Raw genomic sequence first — 16,698 nt, forward strand, 5'->3', positions numbered from 1 at the left:
GTAAGAAAAGTTAATATGGTTTAATGAAAGAAGATAAGGAGAGCTTGACAATTCCTCACTATACCTTCATGATGCAATTTCCACCTGCCTTTGCTTTTAGCCAGCGATAGTGCACCTGCACCCAGTTTTAATTAACTGACCTGCCACCCTAATATAATACATCACACGCCATTAAATCTAAGTCTTGCCCTTGGCATATAAGACAAGGTCAGAGGGTAAGAAGGGGCATTTGGGAGAAAGCAGAATCCACAGTTTTAAAAGTAGCTGGTTTATTTAAGCAATTCCCCCAAGAAATGGAGAAAGATAATTAATAAGGCAGCCCACTCTTGCGTTCTGCAGCTCAGAGCATTTGAAGTCAGAAGGCATCTAGCACAGAATACATTTGGGTTTAGAAGCAATGACTTTATACGGAATTTAGCCATACACATGCACGTACAGGATTATACTATTGCTTGCTTTATAAAAACATTCATTCATTCTCCCAGCAGCATGAACAAATACACTTGAGGTAAATACATAAAAAGGAAAATCAAGTAAAGCCAACATCATTTAGCCCTGGTGGTATCAAGCAGTGACCAGCAATGCATATGCAATAAAGCCTTATAGTTAAAGGGAAAATATTCACTATTTTCAAATGATGGTATAATCTTTTGTTTATTTTTTCCTTAAATAGCCATAGCTTCTAGAAACTATTCAAATTTGCATTTTACACTTGATGCCTAGTGGCAAGCCATGGCTGATACATTCTATATACACCACCAGAGGCCAGCATCCCTAATAGCCATAAGCAGATAGCAATATTCTATAGCAACTCAAGAAGATATTTTTAGTGGAAATGCTGCACCTGTCCAACATGTCAAAAGGTGAAAAGGCGATGCTCTGTAAAGAATCCTATACAAGGGAATTGAGTTTGAAAGTATCTCATGCAGAATTGCAGGTATAGGAGGGATTGTGTTTTCGAACATCCATACATATGCCCCTTAGCGTTTATAAATAATGTACATATTTCTATTAATATAGTTCTCTGTGAATCATGACTCACCTCAGACAAGCAATATTCATACATGGAAATGAGAATATGTATAGAAAGTGAGCTTTTCATTCATATATGGTATTCTGCATAATATATTGACACTGTATAATAAAAATAATAATCGCACTAACTAATTCAGGGAAAATAAATGGCACACAACTTGAATACATTACTTGTAGCAGAAAAGCAGGAATTTAATAGTCTTAGATGTTTCTGTACTACATATCTCAGTATGCAGACAGCTGCTGGCAGTGTAAGATGGCATCAGTGGTGATGTACCCACCAACATTTAAAAGTGACAAAAATAAATGCTTGTGCTTTTGTGCAGGTTCCCATGCTGCTGGCTAATTGAACTGGTGAGGCAACCGGGAGAAAAAAAATATGTCAGCCCCCAACCACCAAGACAAGCTCTAATTGCTTAGACCAGTGCTGTCCAACTTCTACGGTGCCGAGGGCCGGAATTTCTCTAGCATACATGGTGGAGGGCCGCTAATGGAAGCCAGTTTTGACCACTCCCCTTTTTGAAACCACACCCACTTCAAACCACACCTATTTTATCACAATGGTGGTAGCACAGCAAAATCCCAAATGCTTGGTCCTTACTGTGGGGATATCAACCATCATTCATATGTGAAAGAATTATGTCATATTAAGATATACCCTTAAATTCCATATGCCTCCTCCTCCCCTGTGGATAGCAGAGCAACCCCCGGTACATAATTACACACCTTAGGGACCATTTAATGGCTATTTCCAACTGCTAACAAACTCCCACAACAAACCCCTGCCAGGTTCACCTCCCACAAGCAGCATAGGGCAAGCAGAGTATGGCACACACAGGCAGCACTCTGCCTGTCCTACCCTGCCTGTGTGTGCCATACTCTGCCTTCCCTATGCTGCCTCTGTGTGCCATACTCTGCCTGCCCTACCCTGCCTGTGTGTGCAATACTCTGCCTGCCCTACCCTGCCTGTGTGTGCCATACTCTGCCTTCCCTATGCTGCCTCTGTGTGCCATACTCTGCCTGCCCTACCCTTCCTGTGTGTGCCATACCCTCCCTGACCTATGCTGCCTGTGTGTGCCATACTCTGCCTGCCCTACCCTTCCTGTGTGTGCCATACCCTCCCTGACCTATGCTGGCTGTATGTGCCATACTCTACCTGCCCTATGCTGGCTGTATGTGCCATACTCTGCCTACAGTACCTGAGGTGTGAAGAAGTAAACAATGGGAGTGATTACAGTCTGACCCTGAGGTGTGAACACTGCAGGGGGTGAACAATGCAGGTATTAAAAGGTGTGAACAACACAGGGGATTACATTTTTAAACAATACAGAGGGATTACAGCCTGAATCTGAGGTGAGAACCATGCAGGGGGCCAGTTAATCTCAGTACTGATACCATTTAATGCTTACTCAAAGGTAAGCCATCAAAGCAGCCAGACAGGTGGGGGGCCACACAGAGGGGGGTCGCGGGCCGCATGCGGCCCGCGGGCCGCCAGTTGGACAGCACTGGCTTAGACCTTTGGTGCTAGTGTTGTGCAGTGATGTTATGAAAGTGAGTGGGCTCAAGGGATGTCTGCTGGGTCTGAACAAAGAATAAAGCAGACAATTGTAGAGGACTCCTGGATACATAATCCATACAATATTCAGTCTAGATAGAACACGTATTAGAAGCTACAACTCTACTGTATGGTTGTAATTCAGTCATGTAGACAAAGAGCTTTTCATACATATAAGGTACTTAGTCAATCCTAATTCTGCACAGGATACATGAGCTCTCCATACATATAAGGTACTCAGTCAATCCTAATTCCGCACAGGATACATTACTCATTATATTTTCAGGGTTTATACAAGTCAGTGCTTTTGTGTAAAAAGAAGAGAAGCCAGATCACATAGATTGGAAATGATTGTTAGGTAATGAGCAGAGACAGGCAATATAAATGTGAATAAATTGCTTCCTAGAAAGGGAAATTCTCTGCCACTCACAACAAGTACATGATGGCATGTACGCACTGTAGGCGTACAAGATAAACAGACAGCTTGGCAGACACACAGCAATAAAAGGGCAAGGAATGATACTTCTGCTTGAGAAAGTGGACTGAGCCCCAAACACAGATTTTAATGGTAATGCAGGTCTGACCTCTCCATGCCTGGTGTTTAGCACTTTCCTTACTCAGAGGGCATACACTGTAAAACCTCATCACCATTCTAGCAATAAAACTATTCCACACTGGAAATAAAACTGTTAACCCATTAAATACCAGTAAAGGACTGAATTTATGACATCAAATGAATTTAAACAATTCAGGGTAAATGTTTTGAAGCCCAATTGGGACCTAAAATGCAATAATTCCTTTGTTTCTAATTTGTACTGTAATGGATACAACTGATTTATTGTTTACACAGTAAGGAGTTAAGGTAACCATACACGTAACAATTACAATCTTTTCCTGATCATCTTTTCCAGATCATCTGTACCCTCCACTGAGGTTCAGGTGTGTATCGTCAGATATGGAGGTAGAAACAACAGGAATTCTACCCCTATCTGGTGTTTCAGACCTAAACGCAGCTTTTGCACTATTGAAGGCGCCCGATCAAAATCTTTTGTCCCGCCCAATCAATGAAACAACCGATATCCAAGACTTTTGCAATATCGGTCGTCTCATCCATACACGCACAACTATCATACAAAACCTTGTTTCATACAATAATATCGGTGCATGTAAGTCTAGCTTTACATTGCAGGGAAACAACCAAAAGGTAACTAGTAAGTGTGTATTAAGAAATCTGTTCCCTATATTTATTCCCTAACTGCATTTTTGCGAGTAGCCCTTTTCATGTACCAGCTTCTAGTTCCAGAACATTGTGTGTATTTACCTATGGTAAACATGTGTTATTGTTTATTGTTTCTTACCACAAGGCCCCTTGTGTAAAATGGTTATTTCTTTTTTAAGCGTGCAGGCTGTTGACTGCAGTTCACATGGGTTGCCGTAAGTGCGCTTATCACTGCCACACACTGGGTCATATACTGCCTGGCACACCTGCTGGCATTCGCATACTGCCTTCTTGTTTTTTACTACACATGCTGCTCCAAAACTGCAGGTTGTGTTCAGGCATGGACTGGGGGAATGGAGATCTGCAAGAGAGAAAACAAAGAAAAGTTCAGAGGTGTGTTACCTATGGGGCTCCATTAATATCCCTCCCTGAGCAGCAAGCAGAGCAAGCGGGGAGAGAACTGCATGCTAGTCACACACTGCCCCCTGGTGGAGGAAGGGAATGCCAAACTTGTGTGCAAGTGAACCTTCCAGATCTGCTTTTAGAAAGCAATTGGGCTGCTTATACTGTATATTTAACTAAATTTTGTCTACATTTATTTCATTAAGACAGGGCCAAATGTAGTTTATTGACAAAGTACAGGCAAGCTTGCCTCAAGATTACTAAATCTAAAAGCAGCCCTGGTTCTCCAACACAGTAAGCAAGCTAAAGGGCAAACAAAAAAGTTCATAGTTTCAAGAACAATCATTTTGCTACAGACATTGAAAGGCTACCTTCCATTACTTCCATCATCCATATTCCAGCTGTGACAGGGGGAACCCATCTCACTGTTGTGTTACACAAAGATTCAATGAAACATGTTAAAGTCAGACTGGACAGTGCAGAGGTCATGGTCACTATGGGACTGCAGATCCTGTCTGATGGAGAGGATCAATCCCCTGTGGTTTGCTCTATTTAAAGAACCCATTCATGCACAGCTTCTACAACGTACTGGATAATAATATGAAAAGCTGATTTGAATTAGAGCAGTTAAAAGAGGGATATGCTTATAATTATAAGTTCTGTCACTATTAAGTCTTTCACTTTGGCAAAAATTTCATTACTATAGCTAACAAAACGCAGACCGAAATTAAAGCTATTGTGAGTTTTTATCCATGGAGATCCTGGTTTCCATGGCAATATTAGTGGTTTAAGGTCTTTGCTGCTCAATGTAAATTTAAAATGCTTAGAAAGTGAAATATAGCAGATCAAAAAGCTGCATAATGTAACACTCTGCAAATTCACAAGTCTGCTTCTTAAAATGCCTTTTTTAAAATTCTTCTCACTTCTGTTTTTTTCATTAAGCAGATCATGATGCTGTATCTATGTTCAGTACATTTCAAATATTTTCCTCTTTCTTTTAAAAAATTGCATAACTATATACATATATATATCTTATGAAGAGGCTTACATAACTCTGCTTTACAAGAGCATCTAACAATTTATCCTGGATCCATTTACCTGTACTTGACCCACTGGAGAATTCTGGTCTGTCTTTAACTCTAATCAGAGTACCTTGTCCTAATTTTGTTTGCTAGAAACTTACAATGAAGGTTCAAGGTGGGCTTGAAGCAGCCTAGTACATAATATTAGTACTATTTTTTTCTGAAGGCATCAGATTCTGTATTCAGACAGATTCTAAAATGAAAACCTAGAATTTAAATTCAGCGCAGCCTAAATTTTGTGAATATATCCACGGCTTAAATTATACCTGCGTCTTATGTGCCGCAGCTTTTATTTGCACTGTATGTACACCTACAATACGTATAAGGCACAAGCAAAGAGGATTTATGAGATATTATTTCTTATGGTATTAAAGCAATATTTCTTCTGCTACAAAGGGCTGTGTGCAACATATTAAAAAAAAGTCTACAGAGAAATCATAGAAGCTAGGATCCTGTGTGGGGAGCTTTCTCTGTGACCACTGAATATATTTTGCCATTCTTAATTATACAACTAAACTTTGTATTGAATTTAAATAAACTTATGTTCCCCTTCACCTACCTATCATCTACCTTCTATCTATCATCAATATCATATACTAATCACAAGGCAGCAACCAATTTCAAATTAACATTCTGATAAGTTTTTAAAACATGATATTTGTGAACATTTTACACTTATTTTTCTATAAAAACACTTAGTATGTTCACTACATATTTCCATTTAGGCAAGGTTGCATTCCCAATTACAGTTAATTAGGTTATGTCTCCATCCAGACACAGACCTTTAGAATAAGCTAGTGTTCAGACATAAATAACAACCTAATATGACATCATTCAGGTACCTATCTCTCTATTTATCTAGAATTCATCCAGCAAACAAATTAACTGCAATTAACATGCATCTTGATTGAAGTAGGTACAAGGGGCCTAGATTTTATTTTCTTTCTGTCTAGTTTCTGTGCAACCCCCCAGTTACACAAAAGGCTAAAAATAACATCCAAGATCGCAGCTGCAGCTAAAGAGGTCACTTTTACCACTGAATTAGAAAGAACTGAGCAGTTGGGTGAATCCACATGACAGCCACAGAGATGTAAAATCAACCATTAAAATGAGACAGAACCTTACCTTTCTTATACAGTCAAAAGCCAGATCTCCACTAACTGTTTTGAAAGATTAGATGCACTGACTTTACTGACATATGGTACACAATGACAAGTGACAGTAATGGACAGAGTCAGCCTTTTAAACACAGGCACTAAATGCATACAGACTGTATATATTTACAGAGAAATGGACAGGTCTAGTTGGACACTTTTAAAAGGGTCAGTACCCCTACAGCTGCTCTACAGGAACATATAAATAAAACATTTTATAACTATTTGTTTTGTCCAGGAAAAAGTGCTAATGCAATTAAGAGGACAGAAGCTGGGTGCTGACTTCTGCCTCTCAGGGCAAAAGAAATGTGACCACCTGTAACGAATGGGATCATATTAGAATCTCTTTCTTCTACAAGTGCTTGAGGTGAACAAAAAATCTCTACAGCACATACTCCCAGACACAATAGATAAAGGAAAGTCTCCTTTTCCAGTGTAATTGGCTCGCCATTCAAGGCTTTAACTCTTTAGTGCCACGCAGTTCTGCAATTACAGTACCTGGAGGATCAGAGATGAGCGTGAATACCTACTGGCTAAAGAGGACCATCGTATATCCCTTAAATTAATAAAAGACAGGCAAGAGAAAAAACAAGATTAAGGGGTAGACATTAATGGTATTTTCTTTTCACATATTGTTTTGCAGTTTCTGTATAATGGGCATTACTAATTTGTTGTATCTTGAAATGGAATTAAGCATTTCAGTTTATTTATTTTTTATATACGATGCAGAATAATGCATCAGTGATCCTAACATTTTGCCATGTTTCAAGAATGCACTGTTTTGAATCGGAAACTGTTGAAGTCTCTCCTGCTGTATGCCTACAAGCTAGCATTCTACTAGGGTTCAATGTAAATCTGATGACTAAAGGCATTATACTTAAGCTAATAAACATGATGGGGTACACAGCACAGACAGGTGTATATCTGCGTGTGTCCATCTATGAAAGCTGTCATGTGTATGGGAAGGAACTTTTACCTCTGATATAGAAAGATTTCATTCTGAAGTCAAGTAATCAGCCATATGCTACTATTATAACCAGCTATGTCTAAAAGAAAACTAAATCCCAAGCAGGAATTGGGCACCTATGAGCTCCAAGTTGGTTAAGAACCCCCAATATATTCACATCAAAGTCCTCAGCCAACTGGGCAGTGAGGTCTTTTGGTTATTATGGCATAGTCTTAACAACCAGATCCCCCAAAACAGGCAGGAAATGGGCACCTACTAGTTACAGGTTGGTGTAGGACCTCACACATGCACATGTGAGTCAATTAGGCTGTAACGTCTTATTGAAAAACATGAATGAATGAAACCCTACACACGAACACATTAGCTGACTTAACCTAGTCATAGCATACGGCTATACATGAACTTTCACAAGGCAGCATACAGAAAAGAGGGTGTTTATAATAAGATTGGATTCCAAGTTGGTTGAGGCCCCCAAATATATTCACATCAAAGTCCTCAGCCAACTGGGCAGTTTGGTCTTATGGGTCAACATTCAGCTGCATTCGATCAGTCGCCATTTTGGTTATTATGACATAGTCTTAGCATCCAGATCCCAAAGTAAACAGGCAGGAAATGGATTACAATACACAAGAGCCATGAATATCCTGTAAATTGTATTATTATAAATGATGTTTCTTAATGTTGCCAGTTAAAATCAGTGCTTAGTGATGTTATTTTTGTCACATGGCCCACTGAAACTTGTGTATTATAACAAATAATGTACCCCTTACATAACCTGTATAAAGACACTTGGATTAGGACTTATAATATCCTTATATGTTACAATAGGAGGTACATTATTTACTATATTATGTTCAAAGCAGTGCATTTCTCAAGCAAGGTGAGAACTACGCTAGAACCCCAATTTCACATTCACCAGGGGACTAGGAAAAAAAGTAAAATCGGGGTTCTGCTATACATATATATATATATATAAATACATACACACGCATATACTGTGTATTTGTTTGGCTGCAGAGATAATTCTCCTTTTTTTATTTGGAAAAGTGATGCAGCCTGAATTTTTAAAGGAAAATATACCACATTAGAAAGTACTAGTAATGTGTTTCTTGGCAGCACCATTATATATGAGATCAAGTCAAAGACAGCAGTAGGCATATCAGACAATAAGCCCCAATGGTCAGTTTTTGAGTGTAACATGTACATTGATTTATGTTTGATGAATATAGTCTTCTGTTATAAAGCACTACAGAATACGCTTGTGCTTCATTAATAATAATTCCTATTTATTGAACAGCTTGCATCAGTGTTACCAGCTACAGGATGAAATCTAGGCTAGCTGTGGTACTGGCAGTACAATCAATATTATTATACAATGCACTGATAATACCACGGACCAGTGAATGAATGCACAAATGACCAGGCCAAGAACAATCTAGAGGATGAAATTATTATTTACTTAGTTCTTTCTCAATTCCTTAAACCCAACTTCATTAATTTATTTGGTATACTTCTCCTTTAAAAACCAGCATAATTTGCAGTATATCGTGCTGTGTGACATGTAAATAGTGATTTGGTTTTTTTTTTTGTTAGATTAGAGGAAACCACATTTGGTGTTCATCAAATATGATTTTTGAAGTGTAAGGAAACAAAATATATGCCTTAAACAAACATGAATCACATTTTTAATTAGTTTTTTTATTTAGAAAAGATGGAGTTACTAATTAGAAGACTGGGAAGGCTAAAATGAATGGCACAATATTCCAGTGAAGAAGAGTGGCATCTAAAATTCTAATTTGAAAAGCCTGTTTAGGTGTGGCCAAAACTCTTGCCAATGCAATATGTATTTTTATCAGGCCTAGAAATCCAGAGATCTCAAGCACATAACCCTCAAGCTTTTGTGAGCCACAATGGGGGGATGCTGGGATCTGCAGCTCACAGTAATTTGAGGGCTGACAGCTTGACATCCTTGCCTTAGGCCATATAGATAATAAAACATTCGGACTGTCCGGCTAAACAGTATAAACCATGACGCCCAGCATAGATAGTAAAATAGAATTACTGAATGCTTTGTGGCCTAATCCCAAATTTTATTAAATCAAATAAATCAAATAAAGGATTAAGGATTGCCAATAAGTGCCAATACATAAACAGGCAACAAGCACTGAAGAGTGTCAGCACAAACAAGTGGAGCTAAATGGATGGTGGGAGCCCAAGATGCAACAGCTATGACACAAAGACCATAAGCCTGGAAGCCAGCTCAGAAAAGCACAAGGATTGTCATCCTCACTCACACACTAATAAATAGTAGCAAGCAGTGAATGGAAAGGAGTGGGGACATAAGTGAGTGTCCAGAGGGAGGAGAGCAGACCTCAGACTGAAGACCTCACAGACAGAGATGAGAAAGCAATCAGGGGGTCATCTATCCTGATCCTTACTCCACAGAGCCAGAGCTGGAAAGAAAGACACAAAATACAAGAAGGTATGGGGGTGGGGGTGAACAGGAAGAAAAGATTGCCTGAGTTTTTGTGGTGTATAAAGCATTCATAAGGGAGCAATGACAACTGACATCCCATCTGCTAGCTCAAGAGAGCTCTCCCACATTCCAAGTGGTAGAGGGGGTGCAAAGACTCCAGGAAGAGTTCGAGAGAGAAGCAGCAGTCACTAAGTCTAAAAGTAAAAGGGGCAGTGTGGGGGAAGAGGGTGAATCCAGGAAAGCAGAGGAAAGAAAAGGACGATTGCTCATTAACAGGAGAAATAACAATACAATCCTCTGATTTGTCCAAACCTTATTTGGTCAGCGGCAGAAAATTACAGTGTACACTTTCTCTATGAAGAAGAGATAGAGACAGAGAGAAAAAAGTAATATATTAGGAGGAAAGAGAGAAGACGAACATTTATTGAAAAAGTTATTCTTATGAACTAAATGGTACAGGAATCGGAAGCTTTGATTCAAGGCAAGGGGTGTCAGAATGAAGCACCAGGGTCTCACAGTTTAAGGTAAATGAAGGTAGATATGGAAAGCAATGTGTTTAATGGCTCACCCACCACCCTTTCCCCCACTAAATCGGTTTAAAAGATCCATGCTTCCTTCTTTCCTATTAATTGAGAAAACTGACCTGCTGAAGCTCATGGACCAGTAATCAACAAGAATGAATAAACTTGTAACGGGTTAATAAAAATTAATATCCTTACCTTTGTCATTTGAGAAAAAAGAAAGAAAGAGCACATATGCTACCACAGAAAAACTCGACTACATATTTGAGAAGAACCATGTTTCATACATACCACATGGGCCTTTGTGTTTTACTGGAATGGTAGCTTTCTGAAAGCATTCTGCCTTTTGTCTCTCGCAGTCATTGGCATACGTGCGACTGTCCCCACCACAGACTGGTTTGTAAGTGCTATCACAAGTAACACGGTCGCAAGAACAACGCGTCACACCTCTCCGGTTAAGACACACAGAATTGTGTTTACAGTCCTCCTTGCATTTGTCTAGTGGAAAGGCAAGAGAAAGTCACTGACACAGGGCTCATTAGTAGAAATACTGTGCACAGTGCTGAGAAAATCCAAAACCAGTTAGGTCATGAATCGCAAACCATTCAAATGCAATGTGTTTTTAACACCAATGAAATACCTTTGAAAATGCTTTGATTTTGATGCTCACCATAAAAATTGTGGACATGGACTCTTTTTCAAGTACACTGAAAAGTATCTATATACAATCTATAACTTTCTAGGCAAGAATATCAGGTGAGATGTTCATAAGCTAAAGCTGAGCTAAAAGTGGGTCAGACAGCAAGGCAACACAGCAAACTCAGACATTCGTGACTGAACAAAATATCTGTAAAGGAATTTAGTTACCAGGTATAAATAGGGGAGAAGAGATGTAGTTTGCAGCCATGATACAAGTGGCACAGAGCTGCTCTACATACTAAATGGATGCACAAAAAAACATATTGCTAAAGAAAGTTCTTCAGGGGAAATACTTACCCTTTACATAATTATTGTATTAAAGGTGCCACCAGCTAATGGGTTAGAATTTCACACACAAATTATTGTAATTCTCTGCAATCAAAACCCCTTCTGCTCGTGTAAAATGAACATAAAAATATCATGAAAGATCATTTATAACAATTTGTAGAAATTACTGTATCAAAGCATTATAAACCTTTACAAACTTTCTTCCATCAGTATGCCACATAGACTTGGTAGCTCCTTTGAATTACAGTTCAGTAAATCCTGCTTGTGTTTTTTTTTTTTTTGGTTATGGTGCCAGGTATTGGCAGTGTTTGTACCTGGTTGTCAGGGAATGGAGTGTTATAATTCATTTCAAGGGCTAAATGATACTTCAAAGAGGGAATCCTTCTTACATTAAACATTTCCATATTACATATATAGGCAAGGGTTAGTTTCCATATAATCTATGTCTTTAGTGTGTGTAAAATCCTAACAGTGAATTTACTGTATATTGTTAGCTGAGAAACAGATGTTATATGCCTGGGAATTGAGAGAATGCATGGCATTTTAAGAAAACATCTTCAGTTCTTTTGTTTCACACCACTAAAAGCCTACTTACTGTCACAGAAATCAGCAGTAAGGTGCCAGCACAGACCCTCCGTTGTATATTTCCTGACCACATAAGTGTCATTTTATTTTACAGATCCCTTTTTCATTGTGTTAGAAATGCAGCCATTCAGACTCTGACAGCCTGAGAAAGGTACTGATTTACTGGTTGAATCTCTCTGCTGTATAGTGTAAGAATGTAGGCTAATGCTCTAAATTTCACACTCGTCAATGCCTTTCCTCCTGTACAGGAGAACTACCCTGAATGGTGTGGCCTACTTTTGAGCCCCAGAGAAAAAATAAGGACAGGAATTGCACAAACTGCATGATGTATTGCATGTGTTTTACTTTTAGACAACACCACAAATGTTGTTGAAATTGGTCTATTTAACTTTCTAACCCTCAGTGGGTTACACATAACATGAGATATGGGGGCAATTTACTAACATAATTTCTAAATTGCAACAGTGCAGTTATCCACAGAAACCAAACATTTTCAAACTTCAAGTTGACCACAGTTTGCTGACCGGCTGCTATATGTTCCTATACATTCCTATACCATACTTCATTGGGAGTGTTTTGTACTTAGCTGTCAGGGATGGAGTGCTATAATCCATTTGTTGTTATCCAAACATAGGACCTATCTGGATCTAAATATAGTGAAATGCCAAGAAGAGCCTCCTGTAGGCTGCCAGTCAATATAGGGGCTACCAAATGGACAATCTCAGCCCTTACTTGGCATTCCACAAAAACTTTTTTATTATGCTTGCATTGCCCCCAAACTCTTTTTACATTTCAATGTGGCTTACAGGTCAAAAAGGTAAGGGACCCCCACTCTATAGCTCCACAGAGCAGTACGTTAGGGCAGGACTGTCCAACTGAAGGTCTGCAGGCTGTATGTGGCCCTCCAAGGGATTTTATGGACCCCAGTCTCCTCTGGGGCTCTACAGAACTCTTTGTATGACATCATTTTAACACGATCCATCCCTAAAATACACAGAATGTTTAATAATGGACCAGCTACATGTAAAATCTTACAAAGTGCTGCTTTAGTTCTATGCTAGCATATATATGCCCTTGGTACAAAAAAATGTTAGGGCACAGAGATAACTGTAACATTTAGGAAGGTTCACAAAGCCAAGATACTCTAACAATGAATATCAGTTAAATATAATACTTTGTCTTCATGTTTAAGACAATCCCTGCAAACAAGATTCGAAATGCCACGTTGTACCAGAAGAGAACTTGGACTGCACAGCACTATGTGCACTGCCTTCCAACATGTAGGGTGAACTAGCGTACACTGCTTCCTTTCTGTTCTGCCAGAAAATGCCACAAATTGTAAATGCTGTACTGTGCTCTTTCAAATAAGAGCAAGCTGTCTCTTTCTTTTAACAAGTATCAAACCCTTGTTTCTGTTTCTGTTCTGTTCCAGTGACAGTGGGAAAAAAAAGAAATCTGCTTGATAATCATGTAACTTGCTGAATAAAAAAAAGTCAGCAAGTCTTACTGTAAACTTATTTCAGCTGAATTTAACTTGAAGCTGTGTTTCAAAAAGAAGGTAGCTCCAAAATAATACCCTTTGTAATATATATATATATATATAACAATGTTTAGTCCTTCCCATCATTCTAGAAAAGAAGGAAACCCTATATTTCCTATACTTTAAATGTATTATTGTGATTTATTTAGTGATCTTTTCCCACCTTGCGGTTGGCACTGCCCTGAGTGCACCTTCTGCAGTTCAATGCCACGGATGAATCCAGATCGAGTCATTACACAATCATTGTCATAAGTCACACCGTCATCTGCGCAAACAGGATCTCTGCGGACTGGGCAGTATTCTGGTCGGTATTGCATTTCCAGTTGCCTAGTTCGTGGGTTTACTCGACATGCTTTGTTTTGATTATTCATGGCAATTCTGCATGGATCTATACAAACACAGAGCATCTAATCAGTATAGCATATGTTGAAGACAAATTCGAGACAGAGTTACTTATTGTAGTATGCTAAACACCAGCTTTGGGACACAGAGGTATTGTAAAGCATACATGAACCATACCTGTGCAATAAAGGTGGCAACTGTCATTATTACATTTAGTTGTAACCCAACCTATGAAGCGGCCTCTAATTCCACTATCTTCTCTATTCACCTTTAATAAATTCCCTAATTTTTAAATTTTTAACAATCAGAATGACTTTTGTCAAAAGAAGAACTATGTCAAAAAACTCAATAGCCACCTACGGGTAAATCTTCTTGTCACTCATCTGTAATAAAAAGTCATTATTTGTTGATTTTTGCCCTAAAAGGGGTAGTTTAATTTAACAAACATTAACTTTTAGTATGATGTAGACAGTGATATTGTTAGACAATTTGCAGTTTGTTTTAATTTTTTTAGGTTATTTAATTATTTAAGGGCTCTGGCACACGGGGGAGATTAGTCGCCCGCGATTAACTCCCTGTTCGCGGGCGACTAATCTCCCCGAGTTGCCTACCCCTGCCATCCCACCGGCGAACATGTAAGTCGCCGGCGGGATGGCACATGCGGCGGGGCGATTTCCGGAAATCGCCGGAAAAGACTCGCGAGTCTTTTTCGGCGATTTGCGCGAAATCGCGCCGCCGCATGTGCCATCCCGCCGGCGACTTACATGTTCGCCGGTGGGATGGCAGGGGTAGGCAACTCGGGGAGATTAGTCGCCCGCGGATAAATAAGACATTGCCTTCTTGATGTTCTGTTAAAAATACAGCAAATGTTAGTAAATGAGACACCACTGTCAAGCACTAGTAAAATAAAGTGCAGGCTAAATGTCTAGATGCATAAAGTTTAGCAAATCTAATTTGCTTTAATATTACTAGAGTCTGGCTAGAGACAGGTACTTACCACAACGCCCATCAAACTTCTTGTAGAGATTCTCCTGATTGTCGCATGCCTGCTTGTTAAGCTGACACTCATTGTGATAATCTTTGCCGTCACTGCCACAAACAACATTTTCTGGAACCCCTGTGCAGGTAGCAGGACAGATACACTTTGCCGTCTGGCCATCTGTTGAGCGGACACAGGTACTGCCATAGCTACACGACACTGTTGAGCATGGGTCCTTGGTGCCTGGAAGAAAAGAGAAAAAACAAAAACTTTTCAAGACACTGTTTGAACCCAAGTAGTTTTAACTTAAATAATTAAATAGCAGATGGTCTAGTAGGGGCTTCAAATACTGTATTGTTTCATGTAGTATACCATTCCTGCATAAAAACAGGAATGGTATACTAGGAATGCTAACATCAATATAACTGTAAGTATATAAACCACTGGTTGGAACACATCTTAGATGCTACAAGTCTGGGCAACAATCGCTCACAGAATAACTGAAAAGGTTCAAAAGGAACACCAGATTAATGATTAAAATATAATGAAATGAAAGGGGAAGGGGATGTGATCAATAAGTATAGGACCAGTCATCCAGAATGTTCGGGACCTGGGTCTTTCCATATTTGGTTCTTCATACTGTCTACTAAAATCTACTAAGTCAACTAAAAAAAATTAATTAAACATTAAAAAAACCTAATATAACTGTTTATCCTCCAATAAAGATTGATTATATATTACTAAGGCTGGTACAAGGTACTCTTAAAGGTACCGTTTAAAAATAAGACGTTTTGATTAATATGCAGTCTGTGGGAGGTGGCCTTCCCAAATTGAGTGTTGAAACCCCTTGGTAAAGGCGCCAGGTTTCCTTCTTCTGCAGCAAGTTATAGAGGAGCTTTAAAAAGTTTAATTTAATAAACCATAGGTCTGTTTCAACCTTAATTACCATCGTAATATATGAAACCAAGTAGCACATTCAAAATCTTTCTCTTCCTCCTGGGAAATATATGCTAGTAATGGAGTTAGGGAGACTATAGTAAATGATGATTTAGTGCAAACACAACCCTACAACATAACTCCTTATATATGTAACATGGCACACAGATGTTGTACTGTTTTCTACATGTACATTACTAACCTGTACCCTCAGGCAGCACAATGTGCACAGGTAAGTGGCTGTACCTGAAAAATGTGCAGCAGCCCTAGCCATGAAACATATTTATCCGTTCGCTATGTTGTAGGTTCATTGTCCTTTAAAAGCAACAAATATAGACTAAAAAACACTATTGTTATATATTGGTTTCTCTTTTTTCTGCAGCAATACCATTTACTACATTCTCCTGTTAGTAAAATATGTATGTTAAGATTTATATGGTGTCATCTTCTGGTAGAGCATGAAAGCAAACCCCCTCCCTCTCGTGCTGTAAAACTAAACCAAGTGTAATGGCCATGTAAAAATAAATGGACTATGCTAATACATATGCCATGAGATATCTCCACTAGGGTTGCTATCGGCCAGTAAATATTGCACTTGATCCCAATGTAGAATTATAGCTGAGGCAGGCTAACCTGCAAAAAATGCTAAGAAACCCTAATCTCAGCCCCTTACTTTAAATGGACATACAAACCAAACAGTTTCAAATTTGTCTTAAACAAGGATCACAATATGAGGCTAACATTGTACTAAATGTGTGTGTGGGGGGAAGGGGGGGTATCTTAATTGAACTTTTATGAAGCTAACACAGATCTATAAATTACATTGAAAAAAGAAGTGCATTATATGAGCTTGTTAGAAATCAAGCCTAGACATCTATCCCCCAACTGCTTTCCTGAAGTATAACATTTTCCCCATAC

At 38.9% G+C, this 16,698-nt stretch overlaps 1 protein-coding gene across 7 annotated transcripts in view; it reads right to left on the minus strand.

Annotated features, from left to right (window-relative positions):
- The window catches only part of agrn (agrin), a 241,681-nt gene that overhangs the window by 64,452 nt on the left and 160,531 nt on the right, over positions 1 to 16,698 (minus strand). For all 7 annotated transcript variants that reach the window (XM_012967110.3, XM_018096015.2, XM_018096012.2 and 4 more), the window contains 4 exons: positions 14,863 to 15,087; positions 13,687 to 13,911; positions 10,703 to 10,909; positions 3,949 to 4,170 (listed from right to left, as the gene is read on the minus strand). In XM_012967110.3, the coding sequence (XP_012822564.1) occupies positions 3,949 to 4,170; positions 10,703 to 10,909; positions 13,687 to 13,911; positions 14,863 to 15,087 (879 nt within the window). The remainder of the gene's footprint in view (positions 1 to 3,948; positions 4,171 to 10,702; positions 10,910 to 13,686; positions 13,912 to 14,862; positions 15,088 to 16,698) is intronic.

Source organism: Xenopus tropicalis, chromosome 7, assembly GCF_000004195.4.
Source record: "Xenopus tropicalis strain Nigerian chromosome 7, UCB_Xtro_10.0, whole genome shotgun sequence".
Lineage (NCBI taxonomy): Eukaryota > Metazoa > Chordata > Amphibia > Anura > Pipidae > Xenopus > Xenopus tropicalis.